Source organism: Cinclus cinclus, chromosome 1, assembly GCF_963662255.1.
Source record: "Cinclus cinclus chromosome 1, bCinCin1.1, whole genome shotgun sequence".
In the NCBI taxonomy this organism is placed as follows: domain Eukaryota; kingdom Metazoa; phylum Chordata; class Aves; order Passeriformes; family Cinclidae; genus Cinclus; species Cinclus cinclus.
The window spans coordinates 138,751,175-138,777,129 of record NC_085046.1 but is presented as its reverse complement, the minus strand read 5'-3'; the positions used below and the strand labels follow the sequence as shown (position 1 = coordinate 138,777,129).

General features: G+C 40.8%; 1 protein-coding gene across 1 annotated transcript in view; it reads left to right on the top strand.

Moving 5' to 3' along the window:
* The first annotated feature begins 5,257 nt into the window (after positions 1-5,257).
* Positions 5,258-25,955, top strand: part of ENPP2 (ectonucleotide pyrophosphatase/phosphodiesterase 2) — a 55,794-nt gene continuing 35,096 nt past the window's right edge. The window contains exons 1-8 of the mRNA XM_062503700.1: positions 5,258-5,290; positions 5,593-5,695; positions 11,451-11,606; positions 13,629-13,754; positions 15,772-15,832; positions 17,101-17,198; positions 18,237-18,316; positions 19,543-19,662. Coding sequence (XP_062359684.1) covers positions 5,258-5,290; positions 5,593-5,695; positions 11,451-11,606; positions 13,629-13,754; positions 15,772-15,832; positions 17,101-17,198; positions 18,237-18,316; positions 19,543-19,662 — 777 coding nt within the window. The remainder of the gene's footprint in view (positions 5,291-5,592; positions 5,696-11,450; positions 11,607-13,628; positions 13,755-15,771; positions 15,833-17,100; positions 17,199-18,236; positions 18,317-19,542; positions 19,663-25,955) is intronic.

Here is a 25,955-nt window from a genome sequence, read left to right as displayed (position 1 = left end):
GACTTAGCTGTCCTGCTAAGACATAACCTCACTTATAAACCTTATTCTGCTTGTATGCCACCACAAAGGGTGATTGTGTGTGGAGGGTGCACGTGGGCTAAGACCCCTCCACAGGCATCACAGGCAGCTTCTGGAGCTGCAGTGCTGTCACCAAATCCACAGTCCTCACTGAACTACTGAAGCTGTTCTATCTGATGTGGGGTGTGAGAATTTATTTATCTACTGCATTATGTCCTCCTTTTTCTCACCACTCTGCTCACCAGTGTTTCAGTCATTATCCCAGTGAGTATACAAATGTTTCACATAAAGCAGAGACAGGGACTCAGGTCCTCCCCTGACCAGTGGTTCCTCTTCTGTCTCTGGGTAGGCAGAACTCAGTTTCAGACAGGCATGAACCCACTCTCCCTGTATTTTGAGCAGGACACGAACATGAGGGTGAGGTGACGAGCTTTGCTGCATGGTACTCTTTGAGTTTGGGCTGGATCTGGGTGCTCTCCCCCCCATCCTGTGAACCCTGCAGGCATTATATAGGATGCTCAGAAATGTTGATGGGCCTATATGTTCCTAAGGCATTTGGTGCTACAGGGGCTGGGCTGCAGCAAACTGCAATTTTGAAGACTTTAATTTGTCCATGATTGTCCCCGAGGGTCTGGCACTGCTTTATGGATCTTTCTGGCCAAGAAAGGCATCCTCAGCACAGCCCTCCAGGGCACCAGGCACTATGATTTGCATACCATTCCCCTCGGGGCAGTGATGAGCAGACAGATAATTGAAGACTGGTGGTGTTTTGAGAAACTGTGGTGAGGAGGGTGTGCTTTCATGCGAGCACAGCCTGGTTTGTGGGTCTCCCCAGGCTCACGGGGTAGCAGAGGGCATAGTGGTGCAGCTCCTCAGCAGTCAGGCCTTCTAAAGTTGCACCTGAATGTGAGTAAGAACTTATTTACTGTGAGAGTGATTGAGCACTCAAACAAGCTGCCCAGTGAGGCTGTAGAGTCTCCTTCTCTGGATATATTCACCATCCTTAGAAATGTGCTCTAGGGAATCCTGTTTGATCAGAGAGGTTGGACTAGATGACCTCCAGTGGCCCCTTCCAACTTTAACCATTCTCTGACTCTGTAACAAAAACATGGTTTAAAGTCCTCTATACACAGGAATCAGCTCTACTTGATATGTTGTGCCTCTTTGATTACATTAAGACTCAGAGTGTCATCAGTGAAGTACTCAACTGTCCCCATGTTCACTCTGCCAGCTGGAAGTTCATTTGGCTTCCCAGTGCTTGTACACTTGCTATGAATACTATTTAAATTCCTAGGGTTTCTCAAAAGGTTTTGTTCCTTGAAATTGCCATTTTGTGCACTCAACTGACTGTTTTCATGGCCACAACTATATGTGGATGCTGTGTTTGGGAGGATGAGAGCTCTGGGACACTATAGGGAAGTCCTTAATCTTTCTGTCTTTCATGTTGCTGTCAACCCTACTGGAGGCTTTCACCTTGATCCCCTAGTCACCAATTGCATCCAGTGCAAAGTTGACAAGAGTAACTAAAAAGGCTCATTTTATTAGAGTCTACTCCATCCCCAACCTCAGCCAGTATCCTTGATTTCTCTGCATTCCTTTTCTCATTAGAAAAACTGCTCAAGAAAAAATGAGTTTTATATAAGACTGTAAGTACTGTCTTGCTTATATTAACTCTACGGAATAGCCTTTTTCAGTAGCATACTTCTGGAGAAATTGGTTATTCATTAGCTGGATGGGTGCCCTCTTGACTGGATTAAGAAACTGACTGGATGGCTGGGCCCAGAGAGTGGTGCTAGTATTAAATTCTGTTGGTGTCCGGTCTCCAAGGCTCAGTACTGGGCTCAGTTCTGTTTAATATCTTTAATGATGAGCTGGACAAGGGGATTGAGGGCACCCTCAGTCAGTTTGTTGCCCAGCAGAAAAGGACCTGGGAGTGCTGATCAGTAGTGGCTGAACATGACCCAGAGTGTGCTTAGGTAGCCAAGGGGGCCAATGGCATCCTGGCCTGGATCAAAAGCAGTGTGGCCAGCAGGACAGTGACCTGGCACTGGGGAGGCTGCCCCTTGAATCCTGGGTTCAGTTCTGGGCCCCTCACTTCAAAAAGGACATTGAGCATGTCCAGAGAAGGGAAACGGAGCTGGAGAAGGGTCTGGAGCACAATTCTGATGAGGAAAAACTGAGGGAGCTGGGGCTGTTTAGCCTGGAGAAAAGGAGTCTCAGAGAAATCCTTACCACTCTTTACAACTGCCTGAAAGGAGGCTGTAGCACGGTGGAGTTTGTTCTCTTCTTCCAAGTAAGGTGTAACAGGATGAGACAACATGGCCTCAGGTTGGACCAAGGGAGGCTTAGACTGGAAATTAGGAAAAACTTCTTCACAGAAAGTGTTGTCAAACTGCCCGGGGAAGCTGGTGGAGTCACTATCCCTGGAGGTATTTAAAAGACGTTTAGGTGTGGCACTTAGGGACGTGGTTTAGTGGTTGGGCATTGGGTTGGATTCAGTGGTCCTAATGTTTTTTACCTGCCTAAACGATTCTGTGATTCTTGACTGTGAATGTTTGTAACTGGAAATGTCGCAGCATGAATGTCTCCTGTGAGGCGCCATCTGGTGCCTCCTTGTAAGCTTTGCATCCCGTGCTAAATAATCAGTGAAATCATACAAGCCTGAAAACCCAAAGGCCAATTTTTATGCACAAAAACTGAGGAAGAGGCATTTCATATTCTGATTATCTTGTTAAAATTCCTTTTCCATGTGTTTCATTTAAGCCTTAAAACTTCCACTGAATCGCTGAATTCTTGGGCCAGGAATACATTATTTCAGCTTTAGTCCTGTCTCTTTTGATTACTCAAATGGCAATTAGTTGCTGAAAAAATTAGTTGCCACTGATCCCAACAGTGACATTTTTCCTGAACTAAATCATTAGACCTTGTTTATGCTAATAAGTTCCTTTTGAATCTGTGGGATAGCTTCAGGCACAATCCTAGTCACAAAAAGAACATTGTGCATCTGACTGTGTTCAGTTCAGAGCTACTGGAAAATGTCTTACATAACACAGATGAAAAAGATTAGCAGTTTCAGAGTCATCATCTATAGTTCTAAAAGACATTACAAAGAAGGTTAATTAATTTAATACACTTGTAACATGGACATAGAATAAGCTCTTGCATTCATGTGAAATTGTAACATTTTCAAGCTCCAGAGGTGTTACATGAATGGAAGAATGAAATATGTATGTTTAAATCGGTAGAAGTAATTCATAATGCTGTATTTTTTTGTTTTATTTGTTCAGGGTTTTTTTTCTGAATGGCCATTTTTAACGTATGTAGGAACTTTCTTTAAAAAAAAAAAAACAAAAAAAAAAAACAACAAAGCACCTGTGTGTTAGGAAGATAGGCAGGAACAGCAAAGGCTCTGAAATTGAGAGCATCTCAGAGACTTCATGTGTTGGTTTGGGCACACAAAATTGGCCACCCAAATTGAAAAGTCCATTGTGTTTTGCCCGAGTTCCTTGGTGATCGGAAGGTCCTAGCCTGGGGGAGAGCTTGGGGCTGCTGATTCCCGTATTTTTCCTCTGAAATAATTAACTTCATTAGTTAAGATACATAGGCAACACCACTGAGCAATTATATTTGTGACACTTTAGGTTTCCCTTCTGCTGTGGTCAAACACTGCTGAACTTAAACTTGCCCAGTGTTTGGGGATGAAATTGTTTGACCACAAGATATACCAGAGGCTAAGGATGAAGAATTTTATAGAAACAGCTAGTAAAACTTTTGATTCTTTTTTTTTTTAGACCTCTACGCACAATTTTTTGCTAGAAAAATAGCACCTACTGCTGCGTAATTTTTTTCCAGCCCAGCTAGTGATAAAGTGAACATTAGGAGATGAGTCTTGAATTCATAGTCTCAGTTTGTGCAAGGAAAAGGAATACAATGTCCTTGTGTAGGAATTCTCAAGCTAATTACATTGCTTTGAGCCTTGCAATGCAAAGTTGCAGCTGCAAAATGGAGCACTTTTGGTTAAGAAATTGCATAAAAAAGGATCAGGTCCTAGCAAAGGCTGGCAGGATGACACTTGGGCAGCAAAGAGAAGGGAATTTTAGAGTCTGTCCTGTAAAGCTACACGGTGGGGCAGTTATTTCAGCAGGTAAAAGTTACCTCTAAACAAAGTTCAAAATTGAACGTGTTTAATATTGCAAAATATTTTAAAGAAAACGGTACTGTGTCTTTCAATGCCAGTATAGAATTTGGGACAGGTCCCAAGGGAAACTCAGTCCATCCGAGGGCTTACAAACCTTGACTCTGTCCCTTTAAATGTAATTGTTAGTAAACACTTTCATGAAAGAAGCTTTCATCAGAGAAAAAAAACGTGGCAAACTACAGTGGTAAATAATTTGCCTTGGCAAACAATATTTAAGCCACTGATTTGAACCGTAATTCTGTTCAACATTATCATTTGCTTTGTAAATAAAAGTGCTTATCCAAACAGCCAAGCTTTCTGTTGTTGATGAAAATAGGGAAATGTGGGGCAGAGGGAACGTGTCACTTCCCTTCCTTTCTGGCAGTCTGGGGTTTCCAGCTATTCAGATGAAACAGCTTGTGTTTCCATCGATACGAGCCTTGCCCTGCCACAGCAGCACGGGACAACACGGTTGAAAAATGCTCCCCTGCCCCCGGCTCCGAAGGTGTCTCCAGCGGCCTCTGCAGCCCGGTGCCGAACGTGGGGAGCACCCTCGGAGAGGAGCCGGGCGCTCCCAAAGCCGCTCCGGGCTGGCACACCTGACACCAGCCCGGCACTTTCGGGGGTGCCCGCGGGACATTTGTATTTCGCAGCCCGCAGCGAGCTTCCCCCGCTTCTTCTCTGAGCCAGATGGAGACGCATTTGGTTTCTCTTTTAAGCATGTTACTTTTGTGAGGAGAATAAAACGAGCAGGATCAGCTCTTGGCCGCAGCGGCACAAGCCAGCCCTACTCTGCCAGAGAAAACCACATAAAAGCGCGCGGGTGTGCGTCTGGGGGGAGGGCGCAGCGAGCGATGATGCCTGGAGCTTCTTGAACTCGGAGCTGCGATTTGTGAGTGAAACATGATGAAATCACCCCCTGGACAAATCACACAAGTCTGTCAACCTCACCAGGTGGGATTACTCGTAGCTAACAGCCTGAACTCCCCGAGCAAACAGAGCTCTGCGCTCACTATAAAAAAAGGCGACGGTGCGGCGCAGGCTTTTCAAGAATTCCCTGGTATGGCTAAGCAGGGCTGCGTCCACTCGCACCAGGTAGGGGAGTAGAGGAGCGTGTTTGCTTTTAGAGGAGGAGTAGCCCGTCTCTCCTGAATAAGCTCCTACAAAAAGGAGCGTTTCAGCTTCAGAAAGAGATGTTTTATTCATAAACCCCTTTTGGTTTGTGTTACTCTCCAACGGTGACGCTGTCAGCTGCTGCTCCAGTGATGGGAACTGCAGTGGTGGGGAGCTCCAATGTACTGAGGACCATCTCTGTCCTTTATGCGTAATGTGCATAGTGCAAAAGTCCTGCTTCTTGCACAGTTTGCTTACTTTGCTTACTTTGCTTACTTTTGCAGGTTATATCCTTATTTGCTTTTGCCTTTGGAGTAAATGTCTGCATGGGATTTACAGCAAATCGGTTTAGGAGATCTGAAGAATGGGATGAGGGCCCGGTCTCAGGTACAGTAACAGACATAAATTATACATCACCATATACCCTTATATTACAGACTGTGGTTAGAAATGTTATAAATGACATTCCTACTCTGTAACAGTAGTTTGCTTGTTCCTTTTCCCTCTAGGATATAGAGAAGAATAAATAACTCACTGAGCCTGAGTCAGTTGACCTTTGGGACTCACCTATAGGTCTCCTATTTACTTAAACTTTTGCTCTGTGTGCATGTGACTATGGAAAATTTAGCTTATTTTAGGACTGAGCACTGTCAGTCTTACAGAGACTGTTCTCATCAGCTCCTGAAGTGTTTGCAGTGTTTTGTACCCTACACAGCTTCCTTCTAGTGCTAAGAGAAACTCCCTGATGGCTTTAAGGGTGGTGGGTTTATTTTGGTAGCTATTGAAGCGGTTTCTAGAAACTTGATTAATGCTTTCAAGAGGCACTGGTGAGAAAAGCTTTTGGGATTTCTGTGGCTCCTGAGGTCATGCTGGTTTGTGAACAGTAGACGGCAGACATCTGACGGCAGAGAGGGCTGGGAGAGGAGAGCAGGTGTTCGCGCAGATGTGCTGTCACCGAGTCCTCTGCTTTTCTTATTCCTTCTACTTTTTTTCCTTTGGAAAAAAAAGCAAGAACATACCACAGGAGGAACTCTTCTTTATGTTGTGGGGCAGTATAGGGTTCTGTGAGCTCAAGCACAGTCCAAATGGAAAAATGTATAAACCAGACAACTAGTATTTTTTTATTCAAGAAAAAGTAGGCTTCAGTAGTGTCTCTGTTCCTTTGGCAGGAGAAAGGAAACTTTAGGTCATTGACTTAGAGCTGGTTAATGTAACTGAAGTGAAAGGGTTTCATTTGCAATGCCCATCTGTAATGATACCCTGTGAATTTTAATTATAAAATTGTTTGTCATGAACAGAGTTTGTTGTGTTCCTGGTAATGTATCTGTGTCCTCCTGTCCTCCCTCTTTGAGGAATTGGTGTTTAATCACAGCCACTATCAGGGCTGCTGGTCACTGAGTAGAGGCATTTTAGGTAATCAAGGAGACAGTGGCTGTTGCTTTTTATCTTCACAGCAGTAAAAGAAAAATTACTTGAAAAACAGTTTTTGAAAAGTGGTCTAGGATGTTAGCTGTAGAACAGATGTGTAGTGTGTGTAATAGTGATGGGAAGGATTTACATTTCAAGCATTCAACACCAGAGTGCCATCTGCTTTGCTGTCACTGGTGACTGTTAGGTAGGGCTCAGCTGGTTTTTACTGAAGACCCAGAGGTCTGATATTGGGGTCCCATTGCAGCTGAGCAGTGCCAACTCTGCTGAGCCAACCAGCAATCTTCAACACCTCCTGGGCTGGGAACAGTAACTGTGTGCTCCTTCCAAGAGTAGGAGGGTTAGCTCAGCATTCCAGAAAAGTAGGAAGAAACACAGGACCTCTTGAAAAGGACAGGAGATGGGATACTTTTGGAAATCTATTGAAAATTGGCTTACAAGTGAGATTGACTGAATTGACTGAACACCTGGCATTGAATTAGTCCAGTCAAGGGTGCAACAATGAGAGACAAAAGTAATGGAGGATTTTTCCATTCTGTGTTTATGTAGCTTGGCTACTTTTATTGCAGGAGAAAAAAAAATATGATAGCAAAGCATGAAGCAGTATAGCTACAGTAAAGTATAGACAGTAAAAAGTTGCACTGGAGATGTGTGGGGTTTTCAGCAAACTGAAAGCACTGTGATCAAAGAACCTTAGTCACTCTTAATTGCATGACTTTCAATTATGCTTTATTAGAAGAGCAGTCCGATGAAATATTTAGGAAAAAAAATTGGTATAAACTATTTTTCAACTTCACTATTCTTTAGCTTATCTACCCCCAAGTGTCTTGATGTTGAGAATTAATCATTTTATACTGACAAAACACTTTCTTTACCAAGCATTATAGTAGAAATCAATTTGTTATTTCTCCAGAGGTAGGCCATGATTGTAAGCAAATTTTTTTGTTTTCATATAGCCTAGAACTCTTCTGTGAGCCAAAACCATATTTTTTTCACCTTGTGCCTTGCAAATGCATGCCAAAGTATCACCACAGTGCCTAAAATACCCCTTCTTGTTCTCTTTTTACAGTGTACAGACATACAGATATATGTCTCTATACACTTGAGATGTGAATATTTGTACCAAACAAATTATTTAAGTGACAGTAGAGAACCAAAGCTCACATTTTTCCATAATTTTGCCTTTGTAAGTTATCTGCTTTATGAATTTCCTAACCATCTTTTTAAGTACTTTCAGGGAAAATGGCCTTAGTAATCTCTTGAAGCATGTTTCTTGCTCACAGTAGGATAACAATGCTTTGGATGGACAAACACTGTAGTTTTTCTATCTCTTCTCGCTGTAGTTTTAAGTATGCCATTAAAAATGGAATCATGCTTTTCTTCTGTTGGAACACTTGTATGTTTTCCCTTATGTGGCTTTTCATTTGGATTTAACTCATTGCAAAAATGAAAAGCAAGTTCATAATAGCAGTATCATCTAGCAGAACTAGTGTTCCAGATGTTTTAAGTATTTTGCTGTTTCATATAGGCTCCGTATGGTATCCAAAATGGCAAATTTTTACTAGATAGTCTCCTTCTGACTCTTTAAGCATGTCTATATTGTGTAGTCCTGTTTTAAACACTACTACTAAAATAAATGGATTTTATTATTTTTAAACCTTGCAATCAGACAGAATCAAACGAAATAGTTGGTTATGGCACTTTCTAAGATAAATATAACACCTTTAAAATGGAAATGTAACAACTTCCTTGAACTGAATCACAAAGGCACTACTGCCCTATTTAGCTTTGCTGTCTAATCCATGACACTGAAGACAATTAGATGTCTGTTTTGAATTTAGTGACAATAAAAGGAATGTACAGAGATAAAACGTGAAAAACTTTATGTATGAAATAAGAAGGATCTTCAGGCTGTGGTCCCTGTACCTTCTGCACCATCTGACTGCAGGAGCTGTGGAGCGATGCAGAAAATTTGAAAAGGAGGATGCAGGAAATCTGAACGGGATTTTAAACTAAGTTTGTTCTGTACAGGTTTCTGTTACTTTGAAAGAGCTCACCAGGGAGAGAGTTCCTGATGATATATTTTCCAACTATTTTGTATGTGCTAGTACTTGTGCTATGGCATTGTGCACGACCTGAAAATCATGGTCTGGCTGCAAAGGCAAGGTCAAGCGTGGGAAACAAAGAAATGATCTTAATGTACTTGGAGAAATTCAGCAAGTTCTTTTTTTGTGCTGCGATATGAAAAGTGTCCTCCATTGACTCAGGACATGTGACTTGAATTTGCTAAGTGATTTGGGATAATTTGCTACATCACTAATGAGGTGATTGTCAGGAGATGTGAAAAAATTGGACAAGGTAGGTGGGCTAAACCTTTCTTACATGAAATGGAAACCCTACTTGCAGTTATATAAGATGGAGCTAGAAGGGATGTTGAACAGCTGTGTAGACCTCCATATCCCAAGACCAAGTCAGTTGTTACAGAAGTGCTTCTGATAATCTTGGCCTAGCAATTCTTCAAAATCTTCAAGCTCTGAGGTTGCACAGTTTCTGTGGGCAGTTCATTCCGGTGGTTTCCTGGTATAAATGAGCTGCTCTTTACAGCAGATAGACATTCTTTGAGCTGCAGTTAACTGTCTCTTATGTAATCTGCAGTCAGATTTACACCTTCTCTTTCCTAAACACTTGTTGATGCCTTGGTTTTGGGTTTTTTTTTGGCCTTCTGAAAATTTCTCGAACTCAACCCTTTGAAATGAAAAGGGTGGTGCCCAGGGTAAGGTTTACATGCTGGTATGTAATACCTTCAAGTTTCTTATACTTTTGATTTGCAGGCCACTGGTTCTGTGATTACATATTACCTAGCTTCCAAAAGAGAAAGAAGTGGAAGAGGTTAAATAACATGAAAATAGTTTTTGGTAATAGATTTTCAGAAGCATTTGATAGGAAGCAGCTGTCATCAAAAATAAGGACCGCAGCTTCATAGCTCCAAAAATTTGTGTTAACATGATTTGAAACAATTCTCGTGTGATTAGTTTCTGGCGTAGCTTTGTGACCTACTTATATAAGCAAAGAAAACACTGATCTATGTATTGCCAGCATAGATGCACAATCTTTATCTCCTTAGAGTTTCAGGTGGCCAAAATACTAACGGTTCACTAAGAGCATTCTTGCAGGGTATGTAGCTATAGAATGAAACTTCACTTTTTGTATGATGTTACTCACTCTGAGCACAGCTGACATGATTGAAATAAAACCCCACAAAAACAGAAAGATGGAGTCTGCAGCTTCCTTTTCCAGCAGTTATATGAGTGTGCCTTGACACTGCCGTGAGCTACAACTGCAACCACGGTTCATTTGGGTTTCTTATATGTGATCTTGCTGACAGGTTTACTCACTGATTTAGTTTGTGCTGGCATCCAGTCAGTGCCACTCAAAGGGAAGTGCTTGGGATGAGAGCTGGTGAAACATCAGCTGCTACAATGTCACTCCAAACTCCCCCTGCATCATCTTTTCCATCCATTCTCATAGTGTTCAGTTAATGCAGTCTTATTTGGGAAGAGATTTCCCTTCAGTTTATGTGGAAACTAAATTCTCAGCTATGTGAAAGTGTAGAGGAAAAAATACATAATAAAATATCAGAGCAACTATTTCCCAAAAGTGCCATTGCGTCAGTCCTCTAAAAGTCATACTGCTAATCATGGTGAGGTTTGCCAAACCCAAAACCAAACCATGGCCTAAAAGAAAACAAAACACAAGACAATTTCAAATACTTAATTTTAATAGGTCTCTCAAGGAACAAAAGGCATTGTGAAATTTTCCTTGGAACACTTCTGTATTTAAAGGATAACATACATTGCTTACTTTATTTCATAAAATACATTAACCCTAAAGAACAGCACACACTTCCTGCTTCATATAAGCTTCTAGGTAGAATTCTCCTACAAGAAAAAGTTGTAAAATATATAAAGTGTGTAAAATAGTAAGTTTTGAGAAAAGAGCAGGCATATATCAGCTTTCACATTAAGGGCCCTTACTAATAAATAGATTATTGAAGTCTAATACATTATTCATGGTTTGCAGACTGGCAGTCCTCCATTTACTTGTACACATAATAATTATTGATTTCTTTAATACTTCTCTTTTTAAAAAGTTTTTTATAATTTGGTGCCCTGCAGAAGCCCGTCAAAAAGTCTTGCTTTATTTCTCCATTAATTTATAGAGCATTTTAAAGTTTTCTTTCACGCTTCACATTCATTTGACACCTTCCAGTTTAGCAAACCAAGTCCTGCTGTCTGCACTTGGATTAATTGGAGTCCTTTCCTCTGTAAACTGCCCAGCCAGCCGTGAAAATGTCACTTGGTTTCTGAAAACAAAGGCCTGCTTCTGTGGAATAGCTGCAGCTCCTGGAATGGGGCCTTGGAGACTTCAATACATTTCTCCTAATGATCTCTTGATTGTTACAAAGGTAAAGCCAGGGTTGTTTCTTTGCAGGATGTTATCACAGCATGCTGTTTCCCTTTTTTCCCCCCCCCCCAAAAGAACAACTTTTTTTAAAATTTGTTCTTTTATTTGTTTTGTTTCTTCAAACAATTCTCCTGCTCTCCCTGCTCCCTTCCCTTTCCCAGAGCAAGCATCCAAGGTCTTGGTCAGGGCTGAGCTCCCTGTCCCATGCTGCCAGCCTAATGGATGCTGCCCTGTTTCTTGTTCCACACAGTCCTGTCAGATTCCCCCTGGATCAATACCTCTGGCTCCTGCAAAAACAGATGCTTTGAACTTCAAGAGGCAGAGCCTCCTGGCTGCCGCTGTGACAACCTGTGCAAGAGCTACAACAGCTGCTGCTTCGACTTTGATGAGCTGTGCTTAAAGACAGGTATGGTGGCTCTCCTGTCCTGCATTGCCAGGCTCTGCTGGCACCTGGGTTCTGCCAGTGGTCAGGACCTGCTTGATAAACCACTATTCCTTGGCATAACCATCTTCATCTCCTCCTCACCTTGCCCTGGCCAGGCAGGCTCAGCTCAGCTGAAAAATGCAGCCCATGTTTCTTTGCAAGGAGCAGTAGGAACGTACCCCTATCGCCCCTTATGGCAGGGGCAGAAAAAGCAGGGTGCTCTTCATACCACATAGAAAAGCAGCTCCTCTGACACTAAATTAAAAGCAAAAATCAGTGTTCTGGCACCAGTCTGACTTCTAGTTTACAATCAAAAACCATGGTAAAAACTGTACGTTGGTAATTTTGTGTCAGCCATCCTTCTTCATCCTAATTGATAACTTAATATTGGAGCAATTTAGTGTCACTTGAGAGGGTGCCTTGGAAGCTAGGATCATTGAAGGGGTGTGGGTCCTTTTGTTGCAGGGGACAGCCAGGGCTTGCTACCCATGTCCCAGGCCCTGATTTCTAGGTGTTAGGATGCATATTACTGTATTGGTAGAAACATTTGACTTCAATTAATTGGACCCTGGGGGACGGAAATATAGCAATAGGCTAACTTTCTTTTTTTTGGCTTTATTCTTTCCCATGAGTCCTAGGTAAGGAGAACTTCAAAGAGAGATATGAGTTATATTTTACTTCTTAGCCTAGTACATTTAAATTATTAGTTGTACCTTCAGTGTTTGCACAGTGGTCAGAGTTGACACAGGTGCCTTTTATTTTTGCCATTGAACTTTTTCTTGCTTTATTGAATTATTACACTTACTAAGCAGACAGAAGAAAGGTGCAATGATTAAAAATATCATTGCCCATGGATGTGCCATGCTTGAAAGTCCTGACTTCCTCAGTTCTGTTTATGATTATATAATTTTCATAGTTTGATACAAAAAAAAGAGTGAGCTAATCTAGTACGAAAAATTTGGTTCCAGGCCAAAATTTTCTGAATTTTAGGCTGTTTCACCCCTGCTGTAAATGGCTGCAGAATGAGAGGCTCTTTTTGAAGACTTTCAGAATGTCTGCTACCAAAGGGCAGATTTTCAGTTCCTCACCCTCCTGTCCACAGCAGACACACAGTTTCACACATGCATATGGATACCTATATAGCCCCTGGGGCTGTTGTGCTAATGGTCAGATACTCCCACAGGTATTTGTTCAGGCAATTATCACATGTGTGATCTGTAAATATTACACATTTATAGAAATAAATTCCAAATGAAGCAGAAAAGGGGATAAAAGACCTTGCTCTGATGTGTGTTTTTTTTTACTGGGTACATGTGGTCAAAAGTGATTTTTATTGTTTCTTGGGTGGACCTTACTGTGGAAAACCATATGTTTAAAACCATAGGCCCTTCTCCAAAGCAATGTACTACCCTTGAGAGAGCACCTAACTTTGACAGGCCAGGTCTTAAATTCATTTGCAAGATGAGAAAAGATGGAGTTTTCACAGCAGCCATGCCATGCTTTTCCTTGAAGGACAGCTCTTGTTTTTTTCGTATCTTTGAGGTTGGTACTGGATCTGCACTGTGGGTGCACTGTGGATGGTGGGAGTAAGGCATCACTTTGCATGGATATAGTCTTTTTTTTACTTTCTTATTTTCTAAGGATTGAACAGGGGACTGTAGTACTTGCGAGGAAAAGCAAAGATTACCTAAGAAACATCAGAATTCTTAGTTTGTGCCTTAGGTTCCACCATTTATTTATGAAGATCCTTTTTTGTCTTTTCCTTTCCACACTTTTCCTGGCATTCAGATTGTGCAGAGCCTGGAATACAGTACCTTAGGGCAGCAGAAATACTCACACAGGTGTTTGTGGAGGAGCCTTCCCACACTTGCAAGTGACAAGGGTCCTTTTTCCTTCTGTTTTACATATCTGCTTTAACGATTAGGCTGTTTTCATTGTGAGTGAATGAATACTTTTTGTTTCCATTACAATCCCCTGTTCTTGCTTACGTTGTGAATATTTTAGCTCGGGGCTGGGAGTGTACCAAAGATCGCTGTGGAGAAACCAGGAATGATGACAATGCTTGTCACTGCTCTGAAGACTGCTTAAGTAGAGGAGATTGTTGTACTAATTACCAAGTCGTTTGCAAAGGTAAGTCTTTGGTCTTTCTACCTCTTATCTCTGCACACCCAATAGAAGGCAGGGTAAAGAGTTTTCATCCGAAAGAGGAACTCTCCTTGTTTTGCTTGCTTGGCTCTTTTTTTTTTTTTTTTTTTTAATGAGGTGGGGAAAGTGGGGAATCGCGTTTGTAATTTTCTGGGCACTAGCAAAGGTGAATAATATGTTGAAGGACGTTACCTTTGCCTGTAGAGATAATGGTAGAAAGAGAAGAGGTGGAGGTGGATGAAGAAGAGTTTAAAGCAAAGCTCCAAAGTGTCCAGATACATTTGTTTTCATCGCAGGGAGTGCAGGGATACCTAATGATCTCAGAAGGAGCGGGGGCATTCCTAGATATGTTATCTCTGTCCCAAAGACTTCTCTCCACCCCAGTCACAAAAGCTTCTACTCAAACTGCTTGGCATAATACCTGTAGGCTTTTTTCTTGTGGAAGAGCAGTTGCAAGAATCCAAGGGCTGTTACGGGTGCAAGGGGAGGAGTGGGCTTCACATGACCCTGGCACACCATGGCTGCAGAACAGCCCGCACTGCTTGGGGAATGGATGGGCTTCGAAGGCTTTATTTTCATGCACTGCTCTGCTCTTTTAGAACGTATCCTGCCTGTCTAGTGTCTGCCATTCACAGCAGGTCTTCTGATCCTTGGTAATGAGCTCCACAGCTTTTTGCTTTTGTATCTCACCTAGTTCTTAGTTTTTTCCATTCATTAACTTTACTGGGGCAAGGGTAGCAGTTTGAAATTGTTACACTATTTTGGACAAATGCATATGTTCAGAAAATTATAATAGTCCAGATCCATCCATATATTGAAAATGGGCCTTTTTGTTTATTTGTGTTTTGCTGTTGGGAATCCAGATGAAATACGTATTTTCCAACAAATCCCTGTAGAATGTCCTACCCCTTCCCAAAGAAACCAGAAGCTGAGACCACTTAAATACTGGTAGAGTTTCCAGTGAGTTTCCTCTCACAAAGGTCAAGACAGAGGAATTTGTATGTCTCCAGGTTTAATGTACATAATCTTCATTTATCTGGGTAATAACAAACTATCTCAACGACTCTGGAACTCTAACAGGACTAAGCTTTATGTGAGAACAGTGTTTCCTCTTTATTCGTGCCTCTGCCTATCTGAAGATAGTGTGTTGTTTGGGTTTTTTTTCCTTTGGAAATTGTCCCTCCACCTCTTGTCATGATCAGTTGGAATTGCTGCAGCACATATTTCCTGCAGGTCTTTTTGATTATATTTTTTGCTTTGTTCTTTTAATTGAATTTAATTTTCTTTAATAGGGCCAGATTCAGGAAGTAGGCTTGTTAGCTAATGATTTCTTTTTTTCAACTGACCTGTAAAAGTGCAAGTCATGAACCACTCTATAGACAGCATTCAGCAGTGAAAACCTTAAGAAAATAGTTGATTACATGAAGTAATTTTAACTAATCTAGCTCTGAAAGAGTATTTAATGCTTTTTTTTAGCATGAATCTCACCTGATCCATGAGCTGATCATCTGTCTAAACCAGCTGGAAACTATTTAGAGTTGTTTTTCTTCCCCAGAATGAATTTTGTTTTGGGCTTTTAGCCAGCTGAATCACCTCTTGGAGACATCAGAACTGATGGGAGGAGGGTGGGAATTCACAGCCAGAAGCAGCACTACCTGTTTTTGACAGATCAAAAATAAAAAAAAAATTAAAATACATGGCCACTCTGTCTAAAGCGTTACCACTGTCTCCTGCGGTCAAAAGGACACTTTTAACTCCGGTTTTAAGAGGTGCTTGTAGAAGTACTAGTTTGGATATTTTTGTTGAATATAATATAACGAGATCACTTGTTCAGCTTTGTGAAAAGACATTCTCATTATTCATGGGAAGTATAACAAGTCAGTCCATTAACTGGAGCTAGACTTCATTTTTTTAAATATATATTTTTTGTAAAACCTGTAGCTATATCCACAGATTTTGTACTTTTTTGTTTTTTGAAACTCCAATGTGACTTTTCTGGTAGGAGAAACCCACTGGGTGGATGATGACTGTGAAGAGATAAAGGCTCCTGAATGTCCAGCAGGGTAAGTGTTTTGCTTGCACCTGGAAAGGCAAATGCAGCAAAGCCAGTGGTTGCCTGCTCTGTGTCAAGGCCAAGAGGCCTTGGACCTCTGCCCACCACATTTCTGCACTGGCCCTGTCATGCAGGCTGAACGACTGTGGGTTAGATACTTTCCTGGGCTTCACCATTTGTACAGTTAGGCTCATAATATTGTAATGCATTTGCCTTTATTTAGGATCATAATATTGTCATGCATTAGCCTTTGAGCAGCTGGGTGATAGTGATGGATGATATTTGGCTTTGACCTCTTGGTCTTCAGTGGCCTGCTGCTGGATTTGCCTGCTTCTCTTACATGTATAGAGATGTTAACCAGACTCCTCTGAAGTCAGTGGAAAGGCCTAGGTTGTTTTGCTTTCAGTAAAATTCAAGTTAAGCCATATGTGAGCACAGTTCAGGCAATTTTTTTGATGGAATTTTGTACTTTTAGCATTATATCCTTAAACGATTTCTAAATTGCAATGGGGTACAGGCTTGACTTAGTGAGGAATTTGAGCACATGAGTAACATGGAGAAAGTAAGTAACTTTTGAAACCATTTGTTTCACTATTATTCCTAAAGGCAAGCATCTGCTTGGGTGCTTTGTTGGGCTGCAGCTCAGCCTGTGCTGTTAGGAGAATAGTTTGGAGGCACTTCTCCTGGTGACAGTGACAGCTTCTAACCCCTGCAGCAGGTGACATAAAAACCCAGGTGTGTCCATCCATGGCACATTTTCTGCCTGCTTGGACTTGACTCTCAGTAGCAGTAGTAAATTCAAAAAGTAATAAAGTGACATGAAATACTGTCATGTTTAGTATGTTAGAATGAGCTGTGCCATACAGAGCATGCTCCAAATGCCCCATGGACCTCTGTTTGAGAAAGAAGACTGTCATGAGACATGTGGCTTTTAACTAGAGATTGTGTGCTGACCTGGGTACTTGTGCATGGTAAATTTCTTTCTCTATCTCCTTCTATAAGCACTTGCCTTTATGGGTTATATGTTTCTAGCTGTTCAGAGAAGATGTCTTTCATGTTGGATATCAGCTCTTTCACTGACTGCGTGAACACTGGCTGTTACTAAGTGTGAGGATTATCAGTTTCTTTTGCTCTGTAAAGTATGTAAAATACTACAGGTATATAGTTTATACAGTAACTGAACTTCGGGATTTATTGGAGGCTCAATGAGCAAGTGAAAATTAAAAAAAACTAAAATTTCGAAATTCTGCTTTATATTCCTGCTGCTTTTCCCTTTAGCTTTGTTCATCCTCCATTGATCATCTTTTCTGTTGATGGTTTCCGTGCATCATATATGAAGAAAGGGAACAAGGTCATGCCCAATATTGAAAAACTGAGTGAGTACATCTATTTTCTGTCATTAAATGAAAGATAAAAGACAGTCTCTTCCAGCCCAGTTGCTTTCATTGTTCACTGAGTAACAGAAGGGTCAGCATGGAGATGAAATGGCAGAAGTTCCCTTTAAATTAGGTGATATCAACTGGTGACTTGAAAGCACCCTGAATAATGCAGCACACAGCTGCTTCTTTGGGAAATGCTGCTTAGAATCAGTGACTTTCATGTGGTTTTGTCAGCCAAGAAATTAATCTTTAGTACATGATATGTATCATGCATGCTTACAGGCTAGTTGGGAGGTGCCCAGGAAATATTCCACTTGATTCAGAGAAGTCATAGATATGTATAAGTAGCTGCAGAAGCTGCACTTGGATGCCTGGTAATTGGCTGAAAATATGCCCTGCACTCACCTTCCTGGGAATGGGCATCCCCTTGGGTTTCTGGAGGACTGGGTGCACTGCATATGTGAGCCTCTCGGTATTGCATGGTGTTTTGTTTGTGCCCATACCCTTGAAATGTGTTGGGTTTTTCCCCCTGTGTGTGTGCACTGGCCCTCGTATTTGTGTAGCTGGCTATGGTTGGGTACAATAATCTTGAAAGTCTTTTCTAGCCTAAATGATTTTATGATTGGGGGGGGGGGGAGGGGCTGAGGCTACAAAGCCCAGTGTGAGACTGCAGTTTGGTGTATTTATTACTTAAAATAAACCTGTGTTTTCCCATGTTGTTTTACTTAGCAAGAGACTTCCAATGACTCCAGATGGAGATTAGCTCAGGAAAAAAAACAGTCCATGGGAATATAGCTGGTTCTGTAGTCATCTGGATGCATTATTTCAGTTGTTAGTTGTGAAGTACAAAGTGTGCATGTGTAGATTTACTACTGCCCTTACTGCTGACTGCTGTTAAGCAGCAGAAAGTCCACTTAAATTAGTTAAAATTTAACTAGTTTCTGCATCATTTTGAGTCACAGAAATTACTTTGTTGGCTTTTTTCCCCCCATGTCTAAGAGCTTTGCTTCCTCACATTTGCATTTGATTTTTCAGGATCTTGTGGAACACATTCTCCCTACATGCGACCTGTTTACCCTACAAAAACATTCCCCAACTTGTACACCCTTGCTACTGTAAGTCCGTGGGAAGGATTTTTTCATGATAAAATGTTGCACTGAAGTAGAAATGTGTTCTATGGAAACAAGGTTTTAAAATAATAATAATTATATATATATATATATAACTGCTTCATTATCCATCCTTTTTGGTGTTTATTTAAGTTCAGTATTTTCTTCATTTTGAAGAAAAAGTATTTAAGAATTTTCTTTTATTTTGTGGTGGTGAAATGGATTTTATCTCACCATTATACACTGCCATAGCTTTCCTATGCTTTCTTATGCCTGCTTTTTCAGTTATTTGTACTGCTGCATAATTACAGGTCAAAGTTTTCTTAAGGGGAAAAAAAACCCATGCATGAAATGCTGCCCTGAATACAACCAGCAGTTGTTTCTCTGCTGGAGCAGCCCAAGCCAGTGGGGCAGTGTGCAGCTGCTGAGGGTGTCTGGATGCTGCACTGGCCCTGCAGTGAGAGGAGCCATCGCTGTGCTGCGGTGGCAGGGCTGGCAGCCAGGTTATCCCCACACCTGTGTGACACTGACAGTGCTTCCAAAGCTGCCATAAGTGACTCTCCACCTGCAGCTGCAATTTTTAACTTTTTTTTTTTTTTTTTTTTTTTTGTGCAGCCACTGCACAAATATTTAAATGGATGAGTCAGGAGCATATTGAGAAAGAGTAGGTTGGGAGGGGAGAGGGCCCAGAGAATGGAATTTTCTGCTCTTCTCCCTGAATTGCTTTTACTGCAGGATAAATTGTGATATAAAGCCATGGCTTTTGGTGACCTGCCTCAATTCTTTTTCTTGAAAATAACTTATCTAACAGAAGCACTCATGAAGATAAAATATTATAAAATGGAAGTGGTAAGTGTTGCTCTTGTAAGCAGAGAATGAATTACTGTGTCCAGAAAGGGCATTTATGAAGAGGATCTGAAAGTACAAATAGATCTTCTTTTCATACATATAAGCTTTTTCTTTGATGACCTCAAACTAATTTTTAAACTGCGGAAAACTTGAAATATTGAGTAACAGGAGTTTTTATGCTTTTTAGCACATTTCAGTCACCTCTTACTGCTTTCATTACTACAGCCAGATTTAAATGTGCTTATCTGATGTAAAAATCTTGTCTGTTATGTAGTTACAAAGATACTTATTTTAAGATAATTTAGTGGTATTTTGCAGATAGCTATGAAGCACTGCATTTGTGTGCATTAGGGTTTTACTAATTAATCTACTTCTGCACAAAGGGACTCTATCCTGAATCACATGGAATTGTTGGCAATTCGATGTATGACCCAGTGTTTGATGCCAGCTTCAGTCTTCGAGGGCGAGAGAAATTCAATCACAGATGGTGGGGAGGTCAACCAGTAAGTTTCAAATTCCCTCCTACTTCTTTCTTCCTCCCTCTTCTCCCCTCCCCCTGTGCTGTGGAACATAGCCAATAATAATAATTTAAAAAAAACATATGTGAACAATTTGTACCTAATCCCTACCCCTGCCCCACTGGCTGGCCTTCTGTCTATCAGCTTAATGTAATGTCTTGAGCTGGCTTTTGCTTTTGAGAATAATAAATCCATTGACTATGGAAAGGTGCTTGCATTGATAAGTATAAATTAGATGCAGCTAGAGTAAAACACTCACTTAAGGCAGCAGTGTAACACTGTAATTTTGTTACTATGGTATAATGTTTCCTTTTCATTATGGGTTTCTCAGGTTTTTGTCCTAGTAACGTTTTTTGAACAGTTTTAGTATAAATATTTTGTCAGCATAGCACAGCATAATTTCATCATTATTAGTTAAGTCCACAAGTAATCACTGTTTTAATACTTGATTTATTGCAGAGGCTGTGGAAACTTGAGAATTAATTTCAGCCTTGAGCACAGCAGCAGAGGCTGAACTATGTCCAGTCTCTTAGATTAGTGTTGGACTTGGTTTGTCTAGCTCTGAATCCTAATTCTGGGCAAGGAAATGGAGTCCTTCCAAGTATTCTGTGTTATTACAGCTAAGACAGTCCCCATGCTTCTGCTGCACTTTCCCCTATTAGTGCGTGCTGTGCTGGCTTGCTTTGACAACAAAAGTAAAAGTAGTGAGTTTTAAGAGCAGGAAGCCAAGGTACTTGCACATTTAATTGCACTGATTGCTTAGGGAACCATGGCTTGAGTGCTCTCTGGTGAATTAACCTCACAAAGGAGTGAGATTAATTCAGTGATTTAAAGTGAGGAGATGGGGAAGGGTTTAGGAACACCATAATCTGTCATTTCTGTTTGCCTAATTGATCCATATCATCCTCCAAAAACACAAATATCCCAAGAGGTTAAAGGGAATTGCTCAGACAGTTGTAGGTTTAGCAAGTGTGTATGTTGTCTGCATGTTGCTTAATCTGCAACAAACGTGAGACAAGGCAACTTTGAGCTGCAGGGAGATGTGTGACAGAAAGATATATCTGGCTGTAGCTGAGCCAGAATGAGGTATTTGTGCTGTTGTAAAATCTGTCAGTGAGTGTAGACTCCCTTGGCTAGCTATGACCTTGGTTAGGTTTTGGCATGGGTGGTGAGAAGAGAGGGCAAGGAACGTACCTATTATCTATCCACGTGGAAGAAAAGAATCAGGATCAAAACCAGGAGCAGTGAAAGAACAGCAGTGTGTAAACTCTTTATCTCAGTTACAGCCAGAGCTACAGTTAAAACCTGCTCCAGCTGCTGGAGTCGAGCTCATAGATAATCCTGTAGCTCTACTGTTGTGCGACAACTCATTAAGCAGCTGAAATTTCATTATGCATTGCAAATTTAATTCTGCATCTTACCTTAATCATGGCTAGGTAGGACGTAGTTGAGAACTAATTGCTGGGGCTTGTACAAATGTCCCTACTTTTAAACTGTGATATTTTAGAAGTACGATGTAAGTCTATGAATACTTTATCATCTGCTGTGTTGTGTGGGGATCATTGTTAATCCCCACACCTATGCTACTCCAAGGAAGAAAAGAGTTTTCTGGATGAAAAAGGTCATCTGAGAAGAGTTCAAAAAAGTTACACAATAGTGGGTGACCTTATGCTGGGTGAAATTGTCAGAGGATACGGTGTGTGTGCATGGGGGTTGCATACCCAAGTAGGGATGATAAACCAGTTGTTCTGAAGAATTGGTAAAAAGGAAACACACAAACCATGCAATAAACTGGACATGTCTTTGGAAAATTGGAAACATGCACAGAGGAAGGACTGTAATTCAATCCCCATACACATAACATGAGGGAAACCCATAAGATGGGCAAACTTGATAAAGTGGCCACAGTAGCTGGATAAGGAGGTGATAGATCTCTTGCAGAAATGATATCACTTATACTCCTTCTGTATGTGCAAGAATTGCACATTTTATAAGAGAAGTTATCTCTGTCTATGTATTGATTAGATACAATAAGTTTTTAAATGCTTTTTATGATTTTCTTTAAATATTACAGTGGCATAGATTGCCCAAAGTAGCTGGGTATTAAAAGATAAGGGGATAGGAAAGGATACTGGTCTGCCTATCCCAGGAACCCTGTCATATCACATATTCAGCTGGCTCTTTTTAGATCCTGGGTCTCAAACTGAAGTACTCAAAATCTTCAAAGTGGGAAATGGTTTGCACAGGTTTGGAAATTAGTATTTTTTCTGTGCAAAGAAGAAAAAGTGTCTGAGCATCACTCCCAGCCTTGTATTATGGTTAAAACTGCCTAGAAGAGAATGTCATTTAACATTGGTAATTTCTGAAATACTTTCTTGTTCCTGGAAACTGGTCTAATGTATATGGCTCTATGAAAATGTGTGTGTGTGTGGGGGGGGGTTTGGTGGTCTGTCCTTCTTTCTTTCTTAAGTTGTTCTAATAACTCAGTCTTTTGCTGAAAAACAGCCAGATTACCATGGACATCAGTGGGATTTGGCAGATGAGTATCTGAATATTTTTACTCCAGGAATTATGAGAAATTAATAATGTTATGAAAGGGAGAAGGGGGGAGAAAGTAGCTTGGAAGTGTTTCAGGGTGCTGTAGCTGGTTATGTGACTTCCTAATTTAGTATTTATTATATAAGCTTAAAACAACCTTGTTTTCAAAACAGAAGTGTTTCATAGGAAACAGCCATAAAACCACTCCTCATACTGCAACAGCATCTCACAGAAATGGTGAGCATCAGGGCCCATGGGGGAAACTAAGTTTACTGTTCATTTTTCATGACACTGACACTCTTGTTTTCATCCCAAGTAACTTTGGGCACTAAATTTAGGCCCCTGCTGTCTTTCACTTCTGTTAAGCAGTAGTTTTCCATGTCTTGGTCTGATGTAGTGCATTTAAACTTACACTACAGACATTACTTTGGTTTTTTTTCCAATTGATCTTTCATGATCTTTGAAAATAACCCATTAGCCTCTCCAAGATAAGAAGAGACAAGGTATAAAACTGCTGGTCTTCAGTTTATGGGGGCAGAGAGCCTCTTTCACAAGGTAACCTGACTTGGACCTGAGTTTGGGTGCAAAAGATGCCTTTCACGTCAGAAATATCATAATTGTAAAAGTATTGATGGATGTTTAGGGTGCCTTGTATGTAGCTTTAAATCCAGTATAAACCTTTTAAAGACTACAACCCTCAAAAAAAGGACTATCTTGAGATGTAAATCCTTAAATATGGCCATGACATTCCTAGGTAACAGACAGCAAGTTGTAAAGCTGTTTTTGTAGTCTTCAGGGCATGCCTGTGGACATTAGCTATTGCCACCCTGCATCTTGATATTGCTGATTCATCCAAATTTATATATCAGTACTTAGAATAAAACCATTATTGGAATGTTATTGATTTTGTCTGTCTAATAATTACAGAAGGAACTTCAGAAACCTGTCATCTGCCTTTCCATCCTGAACAGGTCTTGCAATCACTTTGCTGATTGGTAGGGGAAACAGAAGGAGAGATGTCTGTAATTCTATTTTATAAATATTTCTTTTCTTCCATCTGAGCCATGAACAAGCAACAGGACTCTGAGTCTCTCTATTTATTTAATAGTCTTCTTGTACCAAAAATCTGTTTGGGCAGGCAAGCAGGCAATGCTTAGTTGCCAAGTCTGGGAGAACATTTGTCGTGTTAGAAGTGTAGAAGTGCGGAAGGGGTTACTCCACATTTTACCTTGCTGGCAGAACAAGTTGCAAATGGCTCAGGAGTGATATTGATTCTACATGCTTGCACCGGTCTTGTACACATTTCTTTACTAGGAAATGCTGTGATTTCCTCCTTCCCACATTTGCCTGGATGTAGAAGGGATTTCCCATTGCTGTGTCAGCCTTTGATCCATCTGACTCATCAAACACTTGTCAGCCTTTTTGAAGTTATGGGCTATTGTTTATTCATAGAACATTAAAACTAGGGAGGTGTCCCACTTTCTGTGCTGGTTTTCAAAGAAAATTCCACAGCTATCTTGAATAACTCTGCATGAAGCACTTGCACACCTGCAGGTGTGTCTAGCAGTCAGAAGAAGGGAGAATCTGTGACTTCCATATGGCATTGACACCTAATCTTAGCCTTGTCTACTTTCATCCGTAAGTAAAGGAGGAGAATTGTAGTCATTCAACACAGAGGATATAAAAATAAAAGTAATTCAATTTACAGAATATGTTTCATAAATATCTAGGAAAGCATGTATACTATTCTTGGGATGCATGCCAGTGTACTAGGTTTGAATCTGATTGCATAATTTAACAGGTCTTTCTGTATTGGAAAGGTTAGATATTATTGATTTCCTGTGACATGGCATGAAGACAGACTGGTCGATCTCTTATTATTTTTCAAATATTTATTCCCCTTCTCTCTGCTTAAACAAATTAATTTGGAAATACGGACTTTATATAGTTTGCAATACAATTAGGCTTGTCCCCTATGCAAGTCAAGAGTGGACATTTGACACGGTTAAACAGCTGACTATAAAATTCTAACATGTAAGCAGTTAAACCCAATGTAATGATGTATAAAAAAAAATGCATAAACTCAAAATGGTACTAACCGTGCAGAACAGTAACCCTTATTTGCTTCTTAATTCCAGCTGGTTTGAATGAATAAGGTTGAGAGGCCATCTGGTATCTTTTTTCTATCTCGATCTCCTGCACAACTTGTAGTCTCCCTTGAAAGACAATGAGTTTAACTTAATGACAGTGAGAGGTGTTCACTGGTGATAAGGTTGCAGTAAGAGCTTGCTCCCAGCATTTCTACTGGAGTTATTATCCTATAGCCAAAGTACTAAATAAACTTGATCCCATCAGTTGCTTCAGTCTGTTGTCTAATTTTGCCTATCCGTTAAGGGGCCTGGGTAACAAAGGGTATTTCTAGTAGAAACAGCTACCACTAGATTCATCAGCACTGCAAAACACAGAGTATTTTATTTAGAGCTTGATCAATGCAAACAGAAATTCTTCTACCTCGATTTGGCTGCTTCATGGTGGATAGTGTTGAATTTTCTTAGTTTTGATTTAAATAAATCACAGGGCTGGCTGGTTTTGTTGTTTTGTTTTTGTTTTTTTTTTTCCTCCTTCCCCTTAAAAAACGAAGGAGAGCAGAGGTCCAGTAGTGGTTTGTCGTAAGTTTGTTGAGTTGAATCAGACTCTGCCTGCCAAAGTCAGGATGAAGTCATTCAGACTCACTCAGATGTTGTAGACAGATAGGGGCCTTTTGATTTGCTGATTTTTGCCTTCAACAGATCCTTGTCTTAGCTATTCATCTTATTTCAAGTGCAGCAGACACATGTATTCATCTAAACAGTTAATGCCAGTGTAAATGGCTGCATTCCTGAGGTGAAATACTGACAGGTGCAGCTTTTCCCCTTTCTGAAGCCAGTCTGGGTGCCTTTAGGCTGCACTTACTGCTCTTAGGACTGCACAGCTGGGAGTGATCTCCACTTACGTGCATTACCCCAGTGCAGAAAGCTGCTAGTGCTGTTTTCAGGTGATGCTCATGAAGCACACTCTGTGCTCAACGAGAATAAAAATGTGGCAACCACTTTCTCACAAATGTGCTGGCAATGATCTAGTTATTCATCTGCCAGGATGACAAGTGTCTTACTTGCCTGGCCAGAAGGAGAGTCTCTTTTGGCACATGTTTAAAATCATCACCTAAAATACACAGGGTCAGAGGTGAATTCAGCTGTGCTAAGACAGGAGCAGCATGGGACATCTTCAGCTGCTGAGGGTAGAAATTTGCTGGTCTTATTTAGAAAACCAGGCAGACTGGACAGTTTGGGCTAAAATACTAGAAAGTCAAACTAGAGTTTGCAGATAGTAAAATCCAAACACAGAATTCCCTGGACTTAGTTTGTTGGACCTTCCCGAAGTTCTCTGCAAAATTATTTAGAATTTGCAGGAACACAAACATTTTCCAAAAAAAAAAAACTCAAATCTGCTGTGAGGACAACAGTTTTCCAAGCAGAGTAAGACAGAGCATAGCAACAGAGGGAGCTGGCACACATTTCATGCTGCATGTGTCTTCGACCTCCTTTATCTGCCAGGACTGGGCTTTTCTCTATGAATGCATCTGCAATGCAAAGGAAAAGTAAATTGCTTTAAGTCTGGGCCCTTTTTCACCTGTTAATACCATGATGCACTAATGAATATGTAATGAATAACTGTCTTATTTAGACAGTGTCTAGGCTGGT